This window comes from Cucumis melo, chromosome 6 (assembly GCF_025177605.1).
Source record: "Cucumis melo cultivar AY chromosome 6, USDA_Cmelo_AY_1.0, whole genome shotgun sequence".
Taxonomy (NCBI): domain Eukaryota; kingdom Viridiplantae; phylum Streptophyta; class Magnoliopsida; order Cucurbitales; family Cucurbitaceae; genus Cucumis; species Cucumis melo.
Window position 1 is genome coordinate 30473257 of NC_066862.1, and position 21685 is coordinate 30494941.

General features: G+C 33.7%; 2 protein-coding genes across 3 annotated transcripts; one reads left to right on the forward strand and one right to left on the reverse strand.

Moving 5' to 3' along the window:
• Nucleotides 1–428: 428 nt before the first annotated feature.
• LOC103490971 (protein unc-13 homolog) lies at nucleotides 429–16654 on the forward strand. Of its 2 annotated transcripts, none has more exons than XM_008450737.3 (26): nucleotides 429–690; nucleotides 1023–1087; nucleotides 1636–1909; nucleotides 2227–2293; nucleotides 2501–2651; nucleotides 3101–3268; nucleotides 4240–4335; nucleotides 4477–4635; nucleotides 4732–4833; nucleotides 5471–5707; nucleotides 5937–6017; nucleotides 7398–7484; nucleotides 7602–7784; nucleotides 7905–8063; nucleotides 9632–9724; nucleotides 10465–10536; nucleotides 10911–11028; nucleotides 11570–11736; nucleotides 12004–12088; nucleotides 12956–13093; nucleotides 13497–13603; nucleotides 13730–13807; nucleotides 13978–14073; nucleotides 14243–14338; nucleotides 14438–14624; nucleotides 16130–16654. In XM_008450737.3, the coding sequence occupies exons 1-26, from the start codon at nucleotides 513–515 to the stop codon at nucleotides 16165–16167; spliced, it is 3282 nt and encodes a 1093-aa protein (XP_008448959.1). In that variant the 5' UTR covers nucleotides 429–512; the 3' UTR covers nucleotides 16168–16654. The 2 variants fall into 2 exon arrangements, with proteins under 2 accessions (XP_008448959.1, XP_050942462.1); XM_051086505.1 differs by having other exon boundaries at nucleotides 2236–2293.
• A 1542-nt stretch (nucleotides 16655–18196) lies between these two features.
• On the reverse strand, nucleotides 18197–21065 carry LOC103490972 (DEAD-box ATP-dependent RNA helicase 47, mitochondrial). The gene is made up of 2 exons (XM_008450738.3): nucleotides 20743–21065; nucleotides 18197–20146 (listed from the first exon to the last, which is right to left on the reverse strand). Exon 2 carries the CDS (start codon nucleotides 20005–20007, stop codon nucleotides 18340–18342), a length of 1668 nt encoding a protein of 555 aa, XP_008448960.1. The 5' UTR covers nucleotides 20008–20146; nucleotides 20743–21065; the 3' UTR covers nucleotides 18197–18339.
• Between the last annotated feature and the right edge of the window lie 620 nt (nucleotides 21066–21685).

The window sequence follows — 21685 nt, forward strand, 5'->3', positions numbered from 1 at the left end:
AACGTACATCTAAAATTCATCAATTCAATAAATTGACGTAAATAAATTAAGTAACAATTCTAAAGAGAATATAATCTTATAAAACAAAAGGAATAATATTTATTTAGTTTATTTATTACAACTTGAATTTATTTAGCAAAGTCTCCTCAGGATACAACCCCGTCCAAGGGGCATATCCGTAATAATCTTCGCCGATATCGAAATTCAAGTCGACAGCCATTCCGTTAAAATTTGAAAAATAAAACGTCTCCAAAAAACAAAGTTGACCTTAACGCCCCAACTAGGCGCTGACCGTCACTATACAATTAATTCATTTCTGTTTTCCAAGGGCAAAATCGGAATAACAAAATGTGAAATCCTCGACTTCTATTGCAATATAATGGCCGTTATATATATTTATTTATTTATTTTTATTTTAATGATTAGATTCCATTTTTCGCGCTTTGCTTCCACTTTCTTTGATCTTTACCGCTTCTTCTTCGTCTTCTTGCATTTCGTTGAGGTGATCGGCGATGGATTCAAGTTCTTTGTTGCAGCGGTACCGTCGTGATAGGCAAAAGCTGTTGGCATTCTTGCTGTCCTCGCGTTTGATCAGAGAGTTGAGGACTCCGACCGGTCCTGTTACTGATTTCTCCGTTGTCGACCTTGACTCTCTGAGTGCTAGCTATGTTTTGGAGTGCATTAAATCCGGTAATCCTGCTTCCTCCTGTGTGAGATTTGAATGAAGTTCTTGTAATTTCTTTAGCTTGGTTTTAGTGTAAGATATGGTTCGAATTTGCATTTTACTATATAGTTAACACTTGGAACGGAGCTGGAATTCTGTGTCGTATTTCTTTTAGTTTTTTTCTCAAGTAAAAAGTGGATTGAACTTACTTGGTTGGATTCGGAATGTTGGTCTGTGGCGGAGTGTTAGCTGTTGTTCATTTTGTTTTAATAGCGGGTTCTCTGTTTTTTAGTTGACTGAGCAGCGTAACTGCGAACAATTGTGATGAATTTAATTTCGTTGTTATGTTCTTGCTTAGGTGGAGTTATTGACATTTCTACAGCATCTAAGAGGAAGCTACATGAATCTGCTTACCCGATAATGGTAAGTATATGATTGTGAGAAGTTATTTGAATTTGTATTTTCTCTTTGCGATTAATATTCTGCTGCGTTGTTGTTCTATTGAAAGAAGATATATCCTTCTAATGCTCCCGAGTTTCTCTCTACTTTATTTAATTAAATTTAGATTCTGAAGCGGACTGTTTAGTTTGTGCACTACCTGAAAATGCTGGATTGAAATTTAAGCTCTGCCGAAGTTTTTCTGGTGATTTCTTTTTTATTCGACGATTACCAAACATTTTCCCCCGGACTATCTCCGTCGCATTTCATTGTTTGTGCGCCAGAGTGGGTGTGGGCGTCGTTACTTTGTTTGGGTAGTTTGATCATATACCTAACGAAGAGGCGACTTTGACAAATTTGACTTTCGGGTTTTACCCAAAAAAAAAAATTCGATTTTTGGACGTTTTTCTTTGCGAAGATTTAACTGTAACTAGGAGTGTGGTGACTTTGTTTCAGGAAGTTTTATTTCATTAGAATTGATAAAAAGTTTGAACGCAATTTTGTTTACTAACTAATTTGATGCATGAATGCAGATACAATCTCGTTTCCGGACTACTTATTTTCTACGTTCTCATCCAGATTTGTCTGGATCACCTCCTAGCCGTGCACCGCCACCTATTATGGTGGAAAGGTCCTCTAGTAGTGACATATCATCTTCATCTAGGTTGCTTGATTCTTCATTTGATTACAATATTGCAACATCTAGTGATGACTGTGGCCCACAGTCTAATGGAACAACGGTCACTCCTTCGAAACTTGGGAAAGATCCGGAAGTTCCGGCTTTAGGACTGCCGAAGTTGTACACAGGTATTTGATGCTTTTATTCTTCTATGGAAACAGGATTTTATTTCAGAATGTTTCAGAAACTGAAATGATTGATCTTTCATATTTTTCCATGAAAGGGAATTATCTGACTAGTTGTTTTCTTTCGGGTTACCTTTTCTTTCCAAAACAAATCCCAAGGCGGGATATCACATCTCCGCTCTTTTGTAGTATTCTCTTTTGATAAGTAAATGATTATTTCATATAAAAAGTTCTCCAAAACATCGTTTCAGTTTGTATAAGCTCCCCCTCCTCCCAACCGTTATATTGAAAATTGATTCATAGTTCCATGACTATTAAAGGATTAGCAGATGATGACTTGGATGAAGCAGCGTATATAATCTTGCTTGCATCAATGGCATTTTCCAGGTGTGCTCTCTTCTTAGGGAATGCTGTTTTATTTTATTTATTTTCCTGCTTATACTTGCCAGATATTGTGGTTCCTTTCCGAAGTACCTCAACATGAATATGTGTTCATGTCTCTTTCTTTCTTTCTTTTCCTGAAAGCTGTAGGGAACATAAAATGTGTATGTCTCCATTATCATTTATTTTCTCTCTCTCTCTCTCTCTAACCAGGATCGAAATCTATTCGTTTGAGGACAAAAACAAAGAAAATGTTATTGAACATAGTGCAGGGATGAAAAGTACAAGGGATGAAGTAGATGTTCAATCAAAGAATTTTGAAAGACATTTAAATTTGCTTCATGCTGTTCACACCCAGATGCAGGCATGGCATAGACTCGTTCTCTAAGATGAACTTATAGCCATTTCTTTTTTACTTTGAGGTCATGCATCTTAAACTTTACAATCCACTAAATACATTATAATTATAGCCATTTAGCTGCATACAGTGGTGGCAGATTTTCTGTCCTTAAGAGGTTAACAGAAGTTTTTTAGTTCATATATGTTGATTTTTCTGACGTAAAGTATGGTTTTTCTTTTCTAACTCATAGCTTATGCCATGTAGTTGGCTTGGTTATCAGACATGTATAGATGCCAAGCCCTTAACTGAATGCAATTGCCTTGCCACAAGCTGGCTTGGAAAGACTCATAAAGCAGGATAAATATATTAATAGATGTTTCATGTTCTCCCTGTTTCCCTTTTTCTCTGTATCTCTTCCCTCATTAACTTGGCCAATAGCTGATTTTGAATCAGTATTTATATAACTTGACCAGATTTCAGGAGTTGCTGATGCATGCATGAGGAAACGGCTGATGGAATTAGCTGCAAGGAGAAACTGGGGGCAAATTAACATTCCTCAAATTGTATTAGTCCTTTTGCATAGTGTTTTCCGATCTGATTTTCCTAGTGAGAAATCTTATATGCAATGGAAGCTCAGACAGGTAATTAATCAACCATGGACAACTGAAGGAGAAAAAATCTTTGTATTTTCTTACAGTAGTTAAAATGGTTCAAAAGCTCTCTAGTTCCTTCTATGCGTTGCTGTTTCTACTTTTGAACCACAAACATCTAGTAGGGAGCAACCAGTTGTATTAAAATTAACTTGGGTGCCTGATGACCACACCGCTGTAGTCGCTCATTTATGAATTCCTTCTGAGAAAAAAAAAAAGAACTTCGTACGGATATACATATATTGGAAACCATATATTCAAAAACTGAGAAGAAGTGAAAAACTTTCTAATCTAGGTCCTTACACTTTCCATATGTTGTAGTCCAGACTTGGGCTCTTGAAACTTTGAAAATGAAAACCTTGATACTTTTGTAGAGATTGATATATCTGTTGGGGCCTGCAACTATGAGAATTTGGTACGGTGGCAATAAAGTGAAGGGGTTAATAGATACTGTAGTTCTATGAGTAATAACCTTTACTTTTATGCCACAGATGTTGGCTAATTTGAACTGTAGGTTGAAATTAATAATTTTGTATCGCATTCTCATGTTAGATAAAAGCATTTCAGATCACAATTGTGGTCTAGCAGTATAGAAGGAAGTGGATGTAATTTTATATCATGTAATGGTTAGCATTTGTGTGAATTTCTTCGAAGCACTTGCAGAAAAAGGAAAAAAAAAAGGAAAAAAAGAAAACCTTACACGTAAGAGTGTACAAGTTTGAAAAAGTTGGAAAAGAAATTAATTAAATGTGATTGTTTATTATTATTTTTGGCTAACTGAGTGTACCGCAATGGTCGGAAGTTGCAATGTACTAAGTGGTAGCTCTTGTAATCGTACATTTTCTTAAAACGGATGAGGTATCTAATGTAGGAGTAGTAATGTGACTAAAGTTTGATATAGACATAAAATGTCTTCTCCTTTCTTTAACTATAAATTTTGGCGTCTGCGACTGCAACAATAGGTCAATATTTTGGAAGAATTCTGTTTCTGTGCTAATCTTGTGGCATCTGAACGACAAATCTGTGAAACCTCTCTTATGAAGATCAGAAGTACAAAGGTTCCGTTTCCTTTTGTTTACTTTAATCCAATACATAGTATTTAATGCTAGTTTAGAGTGGCTAGCTTTTGAGTTTTCAAAATTTCCTCTATGATCGATCTAACAAAAGAATCTGAATTATTTCATTGTTGAACATTATAGGAATGGGATGTGGATATGGTTCCATCTGAGCGTGCTAAAGTTTTGTCAGGTATTGCACAAGTACTGTCAAAATTGTCAGCCCTTGATGCATATCACTTTAACATCAGATTATACGAGAAATTGCTTTTTGGCATACTTGGTGCCAACCATTCCATTATGGTACGTTTTTCTTCTAACTTTTGTTTGAGTTGATTTTACGTGTGTTGTTAACTAAGGCTCATAACATAGGATAATTAGTTTCTTTTGTTTGTATAGGAAGCGAATGACAGTCTCGGCCTTGTAAAATTGACATGGTCTATTTTAGGAATCACTCCGGAAATACACAGTGTGATCCATGGGTGGGTTCTTTTTCAGCAGGTACTCTATGAAGTGATTAGTTGGGGTTATTTTCTTAACTGCACGATTGAATTCTTCATCAAATTGATAAACTAATGTCTTTGTTAATGATTTTTCACTGTTTAATAACTTCTTTGTTATGGTAGGATAGATTAGACATGCCATGTAATCTTTTATTTTATTCCCGAACCGTTGTTGATTATTTCTGCTAGAACACCTGTTATTTTTGTTGCATTCCTGCAGACACAATATTTTATTAGTCTTTCTTCCTGATTGTAAACGTCTCTTTACATGTCAGTAGAAGTTCTACTTTTCTTCAATGGTTCGGGGTTCATGTTGAGATATTTTGGTTAAATATGCCAAACTATCGATTTAAACTTTTGAGTTTAGAGGTTATTCAAAGTTCAACATGGAATCAAAATGAAAGATCTTGTGTTGTCACCTGTAATGTTTTTTCTTCTTAATTGTGTTATTCTTGGTGAGGTTCTTTCTTTCTTTCTTTCTTTGTGTTTTTTCGTTACATTCAAATTTTAAAGATGTTCCACTGCATAGAAATATGCCTTATCATCTAGTTATTAGGCACAGAAAGGATGTAGCTGCATGTTTAGGAAAATATTTTTGGTTGCATTTTTATCTAATTTAACTTTTTCTACTGAAGTTTGTCAAGACAGATGAAGTTTCATTCTTGGATGATGCTATAGTTGAGTTGCAAAAATGTGCATCATCTAAAAACGATGAGGGGAAGGAGGAACAATATTTGGAAAGCCTTTCATGTTCAATTTCATGCAATGGCAATGGCAATGAAATGAAGTTAAGTTTGGTAGAGGCCGTCTTTTTCTTAATTAGCAGTTGGTGTGACATTAAACTACAAGCCTATCATTTGCATTTCCTTCAGGTGAATTTCAATTATTAATTATTTTTTTCCCTCTAATATCCTGTCAACCCCATAAAAATCTTTTATATTACCCAGGTTTCTTAATGTAAGGTCCCGATATCATCCTACCTCCATTATTATTTCAAGTATATCATTACCCTTATATCTGTTATCCGTTATCACGTCATTAAATGTTCTGTGCACCCATATCATTTTCCTATGCTAATTTAGGTATTTTATTTTAAATCAGAAACCTTCTTATTTTGGAAAAGTGGTGTGCTTGCTGTCCATCGTTGGAGTTGTTACTTCTTATGATTGCAATACTGTAAAGGTAGGTGGTAATTTCTCAATGTACTTGAATAGGTATTTATTTTGTAGATATCTTGTGCTTGTTTAGTTTTTCATAAATTTACTTTTTAGCTAGTTCATGTCTCGATTGAGATTTGCTTCCAACATAAATTCAACAGGAAAAATCCAACCTCCTAATTGTTTTTACTATTTAGCTAAAAAAAAACTTCTCATTGATGATTGGAAAGTTACTAAGATCTACAAAGACACAAACTCTCTTGGAGTAAGATGAAAAATTATAATGGCAAACCCCCTAATTCATGAAACAAAGACTTAAGAGTTATGAGTATAACATACCTGAATTGTTTAGTCATGTGGAGTTTTGCGTGTTTATCATAATTGTTATGATGAGGGTATAAAGGGATTGGAGGTAATCATCTTGATGTTATATGGAATTTTTAAACTAGCTTTAGTTATGTTGCCAAATGCAAACTGAATTTGCAAAATTGTAGGAATATCCTGGTGCTTGCATAATTAAGTTTGAGGATTGTTTCAATTCCTTTTATTCATGTATCATAACATACAATAAGGAAAATTGAGCTTAACTGATGAGCTTGTTCTATTTATCTATGGTAGTTGCTTCAAATAGCTAGTTATTCCTATCATCTATAGTGCGGTGCGTTCTTTGCTATTGTTTGAGGGGTTTGGTTACAAAGGAATAGGAGAACTTTTAAAGAGATCTATAAAAGAAATCTGTTCTCTTATTGGATTTAACATGTTGCAGCAAGCGTGTTACTAGATTCCTTTTGAATTTGGCTCATATTTAGTGCACTTGGTCCCAAGTCTGGGTGCTCTCTTTTGTTGGACGTTTTCTGTATTTCCTTTTGCACTTTTCATGTTATTCTAATGAAATCAGGTTTTCTGATCCGGAAAAAAGTAGAGTTATTCCTCATATCATTTGTTAGGTAAAGAAACAAAAAAGTATTTGGTATGCATTTCAATCAACTTTTATTTTATTTTAAATTAGTTGGAATTAAAATAATACTTTTGAGGGCAGCAGGATTTAGTTTTAAGATTGTGTGAAATTTTATAATGAATTTCAAGTTTTTTAAATGTTCAAATTGGAACTAATCAGGCATATGATTTTTATTTGTTTATTTTGAAAGGAAGCTGCCTTTCCATAGATATTGGAAAGTTACGGCCTAAATCATTGTAAAGAACTCCTTTTAGGAGTCTGCAACTATGATAATTTGGCGTGACAGCATTCCTAGTTTAAGGGAAGAGGGTTTTCCTTTTCCTCCTCCCGTTTTCCTCGACTTTACAACTGGACTGATATTAAGGGAAAGGGTGCGGAAAGCATTATAAAATTGTCCTTTTTACTCTTTCTTTTGAAACTTATGTGAATAGTCAACAATTTTTTTAGTTAACAAGATTGGATGGTTTGAAAGCGATTGGAACTAGAAAACTCAGAACCTATGTTGAGAGGTCCATTGAAGCTGCTTACAAAGCGGTAAGTCTCATTGTATATGACACCGACAGTATCCTTATATGATTAAGTGAGAAAGCATTTTTTTCATTACATTACATCATAGTGTACTCAATGATTTTAGTATGCTTATTTGGTTAGGTAGAGGATAGTGTAAATTCTGAATCCAAAGAGAGTATACACCCGCTGGCTCTGCTTGCCAATAGGCTACGATTGGTTACTGAGAAAGAAATTACTGTATTCTTCCCAGTGTTACGTCAATTATGTCCTGATTCTGGGATAATTGCAGCCATGCTATTGCACCAATTTTATGGAGAAAAATTGGTTTGTTTCGTTAATTCCTTTTGTAAATTTTTGTGTTTTGCCAATGCGGCTATCTTCTTTTCTTCTTTTTAGTTTCATCTTTTTGTTACTTATTCTGGGCGTTTATTCATCAAATAACAGAAACCATTCTTAAAGGAAGTATCAAATCTTTCTGATGATGTAAGGTCAGTGCTTCCTGCTGCCTATTCCTTAGATCGTGAGCTAACTCGTCTGTTTACTTCTGCTTCCAAAGAAAGCATATTAAGTCCACTTCTAAAGGAAGACCTCGAGCATTATCCGGTCAGCCAATTTTCTCCCTTTTCACTGTCACATTTGGTTGTGTAATGCTTGGGTTTGAAAATTTTATTCTGTTTGCTTGTGGTCTTTTTGAACTCAAGAGAACGTAATCATAGATTCATAACCATCCTTCCATTAGTAGGAAGATTATACATATCAATTTGGACCATGTTACAACTCTCCGTCCTATTTGAAGTAGCGCATAGTTGAAATTACCTAATTGTTACTTTTTTATGGTACACATTTTTAATAAGTTTTCAACTCTGGTCCAAGATTTTGATTTATGGTTTTGATTGGTTATACGGAAGTTTTGTTCCATTGTTATGTTTGTAGATTTTATATATGCATCTCATGCATCCATATTTTATCTTTTTCATATGGTATCCCTTGCATATCCATGTGCTAGTTTGATGAACACTGGCATGTGGGTGTGTCATGCATTATATTTGTGTTGTCTCTTTTGTTTGTAATTTATATTTCTTGGACACTTTCTATTTTAACAGGTAAAAATACAGCCAGCAAAGAAAATAATAATAATAATAAACACCCCAGAAGAGGAGCAAAAAAACAAGAACTCCTCACAGACAACCAAAACCCAAGAAAAAACCTCCAACAACGTAACCACAAGCCAAAGAACTAAAGCATGGCAGCAATACCTTTTTAGTTCATGAGGTTTCACAAATAGTTTCCAATGTCCCTTAACTTTTGAAATCATACATTTGACCTCTAGGCTTTGAAAATGTTCCAAAATAAACTTTGATTTTAACTTTTAGTTAGGTATTTCAACAGAAAGATGACGGTACATTTTTTAACTGATATTACTGATGTTGAGGAAAAACCACTATTTTATTATGAATATTGTAATTAGTAGATGTTCATGAACTCCCATAGTCATGATCCGTATTCACTTGACAGTCTCATAAACAGAGGTTTGTAGAAAACTTTTGGTCATGTAATTCAAATTAATAGACAACCATTTTACTTTACTATCTCTCCATCTTATCTCTTTTGTGTTCTTTTTTATCTTCTTTTACCCTTATTTTATGACATATTTTACACTAGTTTGAGAATGATGTGGCAATAATATAAAAATATTCTCTCTTTCGCTTCTGTTACACCTCTCATCAATGCTTTGCTCCCTTCCCCACTTTTGTCACCGCACCCTTGCTGCAGCACCTTTTCGCCCATGTCATCATGGCCTTGCCTCACCTGTCTCTCCACTCAAATCAGCGAGTGTACAAGCATATGTTTGAGATTTGATTGCATTTTTCAATCCAAATATGCTATTTTTTGTTTTGTAGCCTTGATGAATCTTAATTTCATTACCTTTACAATATCTTCTATTCTTATCAAATATTTTACTATTGCTTGTTTCCATTTGTAAGCTCTTGGTATCTTTGTATTTCTTAGGCTAGAATCTTCTGATTTGTGCGCGTGTGTATAGAGAAATTGATTGGACTCTTCTCTTCATTAATGGCTGTGTTACATCCATGCTTGGTGTTGTTTGTACTTGTAGATGCATACTACATCAGACATGTAGGCTATTTGTTTATTCCTCCGTCTTTTAGCAGATTGTACAAATTGCCAAGCCTATAATTCTTGACTGGATGATCGATCAGCTGGAACAAACATCTGAATGGACGGGACGTGCTTTCAAGTTAGAGGTTGGTTATTTGCAGAGTGATTCTTTTGGGTTAATAATTGAGCACTACGTAATATGATACTTGTGTGAGTGAAAGCAGTAGCTTGGCATTTTCTTAATTATGTAAAAAATAGTGAAATTTTCAATATTTCTCCTTGTCCACCAACAATACTTCACGTGTAGGATGGCCTCCAAGAAAGGCCAATATAATTCACCCTAATCAAAATCATAAATTTTAGGTCTAAAAGGTTAAAGATAAAAGAGAGATATTTTTCTAATTAGTTATTTATAAGAATATCCTAACCTTGACATTCATTTACAACACTCCCCTTCAAGATGAGTTGTAATATCATACAATCCAAACTTGTCTTTCAAATTTGTAAGCTAGGAATAAAAATTAAAAAACAAATGCTAAAACAAAAATCAATATTTAACCTATAATCTGAAAAGTTCAAACCAAACGGAGAAAGAAAAAAGAAAGATAAAGAAAGAAAAATCAAACGATTAGGTTGATTTGAAATTGGCTTTTGAGTTTTAGTTGTTGAATTCAATTATGATTTATAAAATATATATATATATATATATATATATATATATATATATATATATATATATATATATATATATATATATATATATATGATCTCTTCTTATATGGATTCAAACAACTGCACGAAGTACAGAATAATCATTTAAGATTTATATCCTTTTAACACTACATTCATACCTTTTTAACTAACTTCCATTTTTTGGCAAGTGAAGAACTGGGAGCCGATATCATTTCAGCAAAATTTGGCAGCATCAGTTATTGAAGTTTTTAGAATAATTGAGGAGGTATTATTCCTGTGAAGACAATTACTTTAGTTAGGTCTTAATGAAAAGAGTTTTGGTTTTGTTCCTATGAATTGCAATGATACTTGGTACTTAAATATTTGAAGTTTTGGAGTAAATAAACTATTTATAGAGATACTGTTACATATTCTGATCAATAAATTTTTAGCACTAGAGTTTATATTCTACCTGGAAATTTGTCTAAGTTGTTAGTGGTGATTCTTGTTGGTTTGTCCTGCCTTCTTTTCAAATAATCAATACCATATGCAACTGGTGGAAATAGTAGTAGTTTTTTTTTTTTTCCTTTTGAATTTACTATTGAGGGTTATGTTATAAAGTTTGTTTAATATTATGGAATTATAATGAAAAACTTGCAGACTGTTGATCAGTTTTTTGACCTGAACCTTCCGATGGACATCACACATTTGCAAGCTCTCCTGTCCATTGTCTACCACAGCTTGGATGGCTATTTATCTGGTCTGCTCAACCAGTTAGGTAATGTATGAATTTCTGAATTTAGGAAGAATGTGTGTTGATGGAAAACTGAACACACTCAACTCACATGAATATATATGATAGGAATCAAGAACTCGTTATTGAATTCAAAAGATACTCTAAGGTATTATATGACCTTTTTCCTTGCACTCCCGAGACAAGACTCTATACTAACATCAAAAGCAAGATAACTTCCTAGGTCCAACTACATAATAGTCCCTATTCTAACCATCTCATCTGTGGTCCCACTAGATGATGGCTCCTCTCCCTAACAAACTCTTTTCTCTTTCTACCGCTCCACTCATTTATGGATACAACTGGTGGTCTAATAATACATTTATACATTTATTAAATATTATCATAAACCAGCATATCCATGACTGGTTCTTTCGTGTACTCCTTTCCTTTCTGGAGTTTGAAGACCAAGATCATGTACGGTTAACTTATTGATGATTTGGTTATATTATCTTTCCTTTATTAATTACTACTCTTTAAATGGTCATTTTATTGGTGATTTGATCATATTATCTTTCCTTTGCAGTCGAGAAGAATTGTTTGTATCCACCTGTTCCTCCACTGACTCGTTTTGTGGAGACAGCCACAACAGGAAAGAAAAAGTTGCCTGAATCTCATTTAGACGAGCATGTGAGCAGAAAATTGAATGGCCTGACAATATCGAAGCTTTGTATTAAATTGAATACTCTTGGTGTAAGTGATGCTATAATTTACAAGCTTCCTTGTCTCGCTAAATGTGCAGCATGTTTAAAGTTACGTGAGATAATTATCATATTGTAAATACCATATTTTTAATATCTAGGGCATGGTTTTTGAGATGTGAGGTCTGTTAATGACATTACAAGATTGGCGGATGGCAGTTCCCCCTCAAGTCTCTTGTGCAACCATAGTAAACAGCATTTAATGGCATTGCCGATTGTTAGTTTTATTTTGTGATATGGCTATTTTCTCTTCATGCAGTATATTCAAAAACAAATTGTAACACTGGAGGACAGAGTTGGAAAATCTTGGGCACTTCTTGGAGGATCTGCCAAGCATAAACTGGGTACTTTTACTTGATATTTGTGTTCAATATGCATAGGATTAATGATTGGTAAAAGACAGAAACTAGTGATCTGACTTCATTTTGGTTGGCCTAAAGTGCCTATTTTGAAAATTTTAGAGACCAAATATACACCAACACCAAATATTTGAGACCAGAAAGTTTATTTTGTCAAAAGAAAAGGGTCTTTTAGAACCATTTTTTTCATGTTAAGGACTAAATAGAGACCAATCTCAAGCCTTAGGGATCACGTGTTTTTTTTGTCCTAAAATGTTCAATCTTTTTGAGTCTTTTAACAACTTTGCTTGTATACTAAGTTAAAATAATAAATTGAGTAAGAGTAGTTAAGGAGATAGAGATCACATCATAGTTTTCTTACATAAAAATCCTGCACAAGGGAAAACTTATGGGCACCCGTGCCATGAACAAGTCTACTATGAAAGAATTACAACTTAGACTTTATAACCCAGATTTACGAGTGTACTTACTTGATGTTCTTTACAGCCCCACCTAAAATCATGGACCAAGGTGCTTCTAGATTAAAAATATATATATATAATACATCATTAATCCACAAAGTTTAGATACCTTGTAGCTATTTAGATTTTAAGGGCACAAACATAATACTAGAGACCAAACAAAGTCTTACTCTTCAAATTTGTTGATCTCTAAATCCATTGCAAATTAGATAGATGATTCTGTACTTGACGGAAAATTGAATATTTTTACAACACCTGGACACCTTGAATTGAAGCAGTTTTATTTATTTATGTCTATAATAAATTTAGAGTGGTTATTCCAACGTATTGCCTCTGCTTCATTTAATTTAAAAATGATTCTTTGAAAATATCTGTATCATCGTCCAATCAGCCCAGGTAGAGGTTTCCACGACTTCAAATGGTGGTATTGGTACCTTCAGTGACGAAGCTAATGAGTTGTTTGCCAACACTTTCAATAACATTAAGAGTTTCATCGCAAAATCTATCAGCAAGTTCTGTGACTTTACTGGTGAGTTGCAAAAACTTATTTACATCGGTCAAGATTAGCAGCCAGTTCTATTTTATCTTGAAAATTTTTGCAGTTAGTGATGTTAAGGTATATTAAACATATAATTCGTTGACCCTAACAGTAAAATGCATTTTCTGATTTCCGTAATTTCTATCCAAGTATATCCACAATAGGGGGAACTGGGAAGGATGTAGCCTATTTAATTCACGCATGGTTTAGTTTGTCTCCTGAAATTTTCCATTCTGTTTGGATCAGGGTGAAGTTCTTTTTACACTTCTATTTTCGGTTTATTTTTAAACTGTATTGGAAGATGATTGTAGAATGTAACTGTCAAAAATCTTATTTTTACAATCTTTTCATCTCTGCATGATAGTGTTACTTTTGATCAAATTCTACTCTCCAGGCACAAGAGTTATTTTCTCAGATCTCAGAGACGAGTTCCTCTCATATTTGTATCGTGGCAATGTTGAAGCTGCTCGAGTAGAAGGCTTCCTCGTGCATCTTGATGTTGTAAGATCTTTGATTCACGAAATGTGATATTTTGGACAATTTTGTCCGGCACACCTTGGATATCTGAACTATATTTCTTTATAATTTTCATTTCTGGGTCGTATTAATCTAAGCTGGCTCTCATAGGTCCTGAACAATGTATGTGGGATGATCGATGATACTCTTAGGGATCTTGTGGTACTAAGCATTTGTCGAGCATCAATGGTACGCTAATCCAATCAATGAAATTATAGTTGAAACATTTTCTTTAACTCTGAGATAATGGTCAATCTTCCCTTTATAATTTCATCAAACCATTGAAATTATTGTTATTTCACTTTCCACAAAAACCCTACTACATTTCACTTTTTCCTCGGAAATGTATTGTTTTCCAGGAAGCCTTCACATGGGTGATGCTTAGTGGAGGTCCTTCACGTGGATTTTCTGATTCAGATATTGTTCTAATTAGGGAAGATCTAGGCATGTTGAAGGTATGTACACTAAGTTAAATTTACTTCTATAATTGTACTTTGCGATATAGAATTCTTGTAACATGTAAGGTCGTACCTTGCTTGTAAATTAAAAAAAAATGTCTGTATGAACTTTTGGTTTGCGATAAAAGAATCAGACAATATTGCCTCTTGCATCCGTCAATTTCAGGACTTCTTTATAGCTGATGGAGAAGGCCTTCCCCGTACTCTTGTTGAGAAGGAAGCCAAATTTGCTGAAGAAATATTGGGATTATATTCACTTCCGGTTAGTTTGTCTTATTAGTCAAGTTTATATGATAATTAAGTTCCCGTAGTAGAGGGTTTCATGTGGGCTGCGTTTTCAAATTGTTGCATTTTCCTGCAGACTGAAACTATTATCCAATTACTGATGAGTTCAAGTGGGAAAAATTCTACTGAGTTGGATCCGTGTAGTAATAATGCCAGTCTTCAATTTAATGATTCCCAGGCATTGGTACGAATCTTGTGCCATAAAAAAGATACGGAAGCTTCCACATTTCTAAAGCGAAAATATAATCTCCCTGCTTCTTCAGGTATCTTTTTCTCTACATCATTAAAGATTTCATAACCCTTGAAACATTATTTCTTCTTGATAAATGGAAGTTTCTCAAATGAGAACTCTCCTTATTCGAAGTGAACCTCCACAACTATAATGTATTGATAAACAACTTCAAAAAAGTAAAACAAATTTGGGTTAGAAAAATGATCAAAGATAAAAAAAGAAAAAAAAAAGAGAACTGATTTCTATTTTCAATATTTCAAACTTCCATAATCTAGTTGATCAAACTAGATTGAAAGTTTTAAACATGCATTCTAAACGCAAGAATACAAAGACAACATAAAGCTCGAGAGAGTTTTAAACTCTATGAGAAGTTCATTCAAATTCAACTTTATCCTAAAATGTGAAAAATACATCACTTTTATGCTAAATGAAAGGTCACTACAAAGGACACAACCTTCTTTCATCTATGTAGTCTAGATTCAAACCCAACTCTTCGAGTTCATATATGAACCTTCAATAAATTCAAAGACATAAAATCAATAGGTACATAATGTATTAAAAGTGAGAATGAAACTGAATTCAGATTCATTTAGGTCTTTTGGGTGAAAAGATGTCTTTTGTAGCTTAAAATTATGCAACCTTGTGTAGGATTTTTTTAGCTCAAATTGAAGAGTTTTTGGCTTTTTGCCACTTACTTTTCCTGATCAGAGAGGAATTCAATAGGTGAAAGAAACAACTTCTAATTGAAATGATGCAAAAAATAGTATTTCTAACTTCATATCGAAGTACACACTTGTATAGGACTACTAAAAATCTACCAACTCAAAAACTACAATATGAAAAAAAAAACCAACACAAGTGAATATGAACAAACTCAAATCTAATCATCAATAATCAATGGCTAGTATGTTTTAAATGTCACTGGACGTTCTTCAGAAGGAGAGCTAAAATGTAATGTTCTAATGACATGATCGTAAATTTTTTTGGGTCGTTTGTAATTTTGCACAAACCATAGAACGTGAATCAACATTTCTAAAATCGAAAACTTCATTGAGCATAATTTTTTCCATGCTTTCTAAGATTGTGTTTTATAATTATCATTTCCTCTCTCCCTCCTCCTCCTTTTATTACAACTTTTTCCTATATAAGTTAATTTGTTACTGGGATTTAAAATAGGATGCTAATATTACATGACATCGTGCAACTAGAGTTGTTCATTGTGAGAATGGATTCATTTGATGGAACTTATTCTTTATTTTGCTTCTTAACATACTCAATAACATATAGCATATAGAGTTAACTATTTCTACTTTTCTTAAAAATACTTTTTTTTGCTAAGATTCACAATAGCATTTTGCAGAGAACTATGCCTTCAATAAGAACTTGATAACTATTATTTTCATTTATTTATTTTATATCTTTTCATCAAACATAATTTGGTGGTTTCTTTACAACGGCTTGTTTTCGAGATAATTGAGTGCATATTTCTTGCTTATTTCACTAGTAATAGTTTTAACTTCCTTCTAATTCTTGCAGATTATGACGATACCCCATCATTGAAAGACTCAACTTGATATCTGATTTTTGACTAATAAAAATGGATTTATCTATGTTCGATTTGACAATCATTTTCGTTTTTTAAAACAATTGAACTTTTAAATGGTACTTCATCTATTGTTTTCAAAATCTAAGTCAAATTTTGAGTCTAGAAACGTATTTTTTTCCTTCCTAAATTTGACTCTAGGTTTAAATATTTTCAAAATCTAAAAAGTTGAAAACGAAATCATTATCAAATCAAATAGGATGTAGGGATTGTGTTTGGTGGCCACTTTCAAAGAAAGAGGAAGGGGAAAGGATAATGGATTTAGGCCGATTCTAGTTGGGAAAGGCAAGTTTTATTGATAGGATAATGGATTTAGGCCGATTCTAGTTGGGAAAGGCAAGTTTTATTGATGATCTATTGAAGAGTAAAGTTTTGTCAGTTTTAGTATTCATGTATATTGTACATAATGTATTCCATTGTAATGTCATTTTATAATAGAATAAATTTGTCACAGTATCTGATTATATTCTTAATATGTCCAGAAAAAAAATGAAACAAAATGTTTGATGCTTAATGAAGGAAAACGTGTAACATTGTTTGTTTTTTTTCTTAGAACATATAAACTGTTCCCCCAATATCCACACAATTTAAATTCTCATATAAATACATGACATCTAGTGGGTTCAAAACACCTAACATCCCGAAAAAACCGATCAATTCAACTCATTTAAGGTGTGTTGGATTCAAATAAACAAAAATCTTATGGGTGGGTTGGTTCATAGATTAATAAATATATTTATTTTAATTTTATTTAATTTCATTAATGTTTTTTAAAAGTTTACTCTCCACCACCCTAAAAATAGTTTTTTCACACTTTGGAAAGAAAAAATTTATTATATAAATTAAAATTAAGTTTGTTATAATTAAATTAGCATTAACTTTTTTTGTTGTTTTAGAACTAAAATTTAGATAAATAACTCAGTAACTCAAACCAACCCAACCGGTTGAGTTAGGTTGACAAAATTTAAGATCCGAACAATTGAATTTAGTCTAAAAAGTCTTTCAATCCAAATCACAAGCTCCTCTAATAACCTCATCTCTAAGGACAGCTGTGGTTTTTTTTGGTTATGTGTTAACTTTTCCTACCTTTTCAATCTTAGGTTTATCATGTTATGTATATTCATTCATGTATTTCTCTTTCAATTCAACTTAAGAATATCAGAAAATCTTCAAACTTCTCTATTTTCTTTGCCTTAAAAATACAAAGATTCTATAGTTTAGTAGCCATTTTTCAATACTATGCTCTTGTATTACCGATATGTCGATAGCCATTTTTCAGAAAAAGAAAGAAAAAACTCAAATTTCTCGAAGCAAAGAAGAAAAGTAGAGAGGAAACATATTATTATGTCCAAAGCTCATGCAGCCTCAAACATGAGGCCATTTCATAGAAATGAGCATCGACCTCACTATAACTGTAATGCTTCAATTTCAAAACTATGCTTAAGACCAACTACTCAATTTGTGTCTAATAATTTTACATTTTTAAGAAATTAATGTACCTATTAGTACGAAAATTTTTTAAGTTCAGTTAGACAGAAATTAAATTTTATATTAAATTTTTAAAAGTTTTGACTGCATCTAAAATTTATTAAATATTAAATTGAAAGATCATCGATTGGATATTTTTTAAAGCACGTAGACTCAACTAGACACATTTTTCAAAATTCAAGCATGAAACCTATATATGAATATTCTTATAGTTATTACACTTTTGATTGTAAAGGTGATTGCATGTAAATTACTAAAATATACGAATAAATCACGAAACTTGAAATATTTATAAAAAATAATTCAAATAGAACTATGTATTTTTTATTGGTAAACATAAGTGGGTATCGAACTGATAACTGAGTGTATAACTATGCTTTTAAAGAAGTTGGAAATATAACAAAATCTAGCATTCTAAAAACTATTAAAAGGAAAAAAAAAAAAACAAAATTTACCACGTGACAAGTTATGATTGAACAATTTGGTAGAATGCATAAAAATAGATGATACTCTAGAAGCAAAAATAACTATTTTCCTTTACTAATATAAATTAGAATACGTAATAACTCTGGTTGAAGCACTTTGTATGTAAAATATTTTCACTAACCAAACATAAAAGAATTTAGAAAAGTAACACAAAATCTCCATTGGGATTCTAGATTTTCTCTTCTTCATTCAGAACAAGCTTTCCCTCATTAAAATCACAAGCTAAAATGGGCACACCAAGTTGCTTCTGCAGTTTCTTCACCACAAACACTTCTGGCTCCTCACAAATACTCACCACAGTCCCCATCCTCCCGAGCCGACCCGTCCGGCCAGCTCGATGTGCATAATGAATTGAATCTGTAGGCAGATCCAGGTTGACTACAAGATCACATTCAGCAATGTCCAAACCCCTAGCTGATAATTCATTGGTCACTAAAACTCTTAATTCGCCATTCTTGAAACTTTTCAAAGTAGTTGATCTTGCAAGTTTTCCAAGATCTCCATGTAGCTCTGCCGCAGTCACCCCCCGAGCCTTTAACTTGAAGACGACGTCCCTAAGTTGCTTTGTGTGGTTCATGAAAACCATCACAAATTTGGCATCGAGTGCATGAATGCATCGTCTTAACATATCAACCTTATGTTGCAACCTTGATGTGCAATAGTAGTGTTTTAAAGAGGGAGGTAGAGTATCAATGGCAGTCTGACTCTGCAAAGTTGAATTCGACGTCGATCCAGAAGAAGGTGCTCTCAGATTAACCGGTCCCGAGGGAGGAACCGATTCAAGTGGGGCAACCTTGTTGGCCTTGACAAGAAGAGGGTCGCATCCCCAGCTTTTAGCTGCCCTTACTACAGAAAATGGGACTGTCGCAGACACCATGACTAATTGTCGCTCTGCCCTTCTTGCTTGAGTGTTTTCTGATCCGCGTGGATTGGCGCTTGATCTTCTTCCTACATGTTCCAATATACGATGCATGTCTTCCCGAAAATTAAACGAAAGTAGTTCATCCACCTCATCTAAGATCAAGAAGCTACAACCATGTGTGTGAAGCTTCCCTGCAGCACTAATCTCTGCAATCCTTCCTGGTGTCCCAACAACAATGGAAGGTTTGTTTTTCTTTAAAGCTTCCTCCTGCCTTGATCGGTTCGCACCTCCAACAAGCTGCTGAACTATTTTCCGGTTTGCAGGTCCTAATATCTTCTCGACCTCTCTCACAATTTGCATTCCCAACTCCCTTGATGGAGCTACAATAACTGCCTCTATCTCCTTTTTCTTTCCAGGTTCGTCATTGTAATTCGAAACTGTATTCTTAAATGGACCTATTTCTGAAAGGATGGGAAGAACATATGCTAATGTTTTCCCAGAACCCGTGTAAGATTGAATGACAACATCATGTTTTTTCAAAATGGTGGGAACTGATGCAGATTGAATGTCAGTAGGAACTGTGAATCCTTCACTCTCTAACCTCTCTATCAATGCATCTGCCAGACCAAGCTCAGAAAATGACTTGGCAGCAAATGGAGCCATCTGTATTTCTACCGAACTTCTCGTTCCACCGACCTTCTTTTCATTGTTCCGAACAATCTTTACTCTACTTTTCGAGATATCCCGTGGGGTATCCAACTCGGTAACTTTATTCACTTTGCTCTTGTCTGTCTCCTGAAACTCACTTTTGAACCCAAGGCTAGCAAGAGTAAGGGGTCCATGGTTCGGCTCTGCCTTGTTAAGACAAAACACACCACTGTGAAACAAAGTCGATCGACAAACTTGCGGTAACTTATGGAAGGGAAACGACTCTCCAGCAAACAAAAATAACCTGCCTGGTACTAAAGCATTCATCTTTTCTAAAGTTTCCCCTAGAAAATATTACATACGCTGGGGGAAATAACTCAGCTCAGATAGCCCAACAAGGACAAATGCTACCAAAGTTCTCTGAACAAGAATGAATTCCAATTCAAGTTGATGATTTTATATAAATCTGAAACAAGCAAAATGCCAAAATCAGCCACGATAACAATGACGCTACAACAAAGTAATATTCAATTTTTATCAAGATTAAGAACCACGCATCTAGCTTCCTTAATACATCGAATCAGAAAAAACCATCATGGACTGAAGATTTTAGTGAAACATGCATCATTAATTTTGTTTACAAATAAAAAAAAAAAAAAAAAAACCCAAATACAAGTTGGCATTTTCACAAACATGTGGCAGGCAAAGACGTGTGAGAATATCAAAACGCTCGCTACCCAGCTGAATTTATGCATATGCAAGAATGGTTCCAACACAGAAAAACAATTAAAAGGCGACAATATTTTCTAAACATTAATGAAGCTCAACTCAATATTTTTCCCCAAGAACCAGCCATGTCAATTTTAAAGGGGGGGGGGGGGGGGGGGGGGGGGGGGGGGAGGGGGGGGAAGCCGAAGAAAAAGGGTAAGATATGACAACAACAAAAAAATGGAGCATAGAAGGTATTTAACTTTGAAATTTGAAGAAACAGAAGCTCAAGAAGAAGAATGGAAGAGAAATAAGTGTGAAAAAAAAACATGAAGAAGAAGAAACTCCACTTACAGAACAATCCAGATGAAGAATTCGGTGGAGGAAAAAGAAGAAGAAGATGTAGATTCTGGCAATAGTTACTGAAATAGAATCTCCGGCGAAGAGCGACGGCGCCGGCCACCTCAGAACGTCGGAAGGGAATGGAATTTGGGAGAGTAAAATTAGCCGGCGGAAGTGTGGGAAACTGAAATGCTATCTGAAGAAGAAAATAACGAAAATGTATAGTTTGAATCAACACTACATTTCTACTTGTAAATACGGACACCATTACATTTCTATCTATCTCTAATAATAGGTTTCTCTCTAAACGGTACGAAACCTAAAATTTTTTGCAACAATAAAAACAACCATAATAGTTTTTTATAATTATTTCAAAGACTTCTGTAGTAAAATGTAACAATCTATTTGTTGCAGACTACTATTTGTATTTATCACGATAATAGTAGCATGATCTATTGTAGATAGATTGTGATATTTGTTAGAACTTATGTCCAAAAACTCATAGTTTGTGGTTTAAAATTGTTGAAATTTATGTTCTCGAAATCGTAGTTTGGAGTTAAAATTATATTCTATTCAATGAGGTAATCAATGACTTATTAGTAAAAATATAATATTATAATCTTGAATCCAATTAAGTAAAGTTCTGAGTCTATCTAGTGTATACTTATACTTTATGTACAGACATAAATATGGATCAAATTTGAGTCTATAGCCTAAACGATCTATGAATAAGGTTGGGCGTCTTATTTCGAGAACAGTATGAATGTGGCCCATTCTGTAGTTAGTACAAACGATGTGATCCTGAATCATTCATGTAAAGACATGGGAGTAGGGGCATTCTATGTAAAGAGTTTACATAAGATTGAAACCATGAAATAATTATTTTTAAGTTATAACGTACTATATAAATTGACTATTTTCGATTATGATGACATAGATAACTTAATCTTAATCC

What these genes read in the sequence shown, in the direction of transcription:
- LOC103490972 (XM_008450738.3), bottom strand. Translation starts at nt 20,007, where the DNA reads ATGAATGCTTTAGTACCAGGCAGGTTATTTTTGTTTGCTGGAGAGTCG.
- LOC103490971 (XM_008450737.3), top strand. Translation starts at nt 513, where the DNA reads ATGGATTCAAGTTCTTTGTTGCAGCGGTACCGTCGTGATAGGCAAAAG. An exon ending in AATCTGCTTACCCGATAATG is followed by an intron (nt 1,088 to 1,635) that starts GTAAGTATATGA and finishes GCATGAATGCAG; the next exon opens with ATACAATCTCGTTTCCGGAC. An exon ending in ATCTGCCAAGCATAAACTGG is followed by an intron (nt 12,089 to 12,955) that starts GTACTTTTACTT and finishes TCGTCCAATCAG; the next exon opens with CCCAGGTAGAGGTTTCCACG.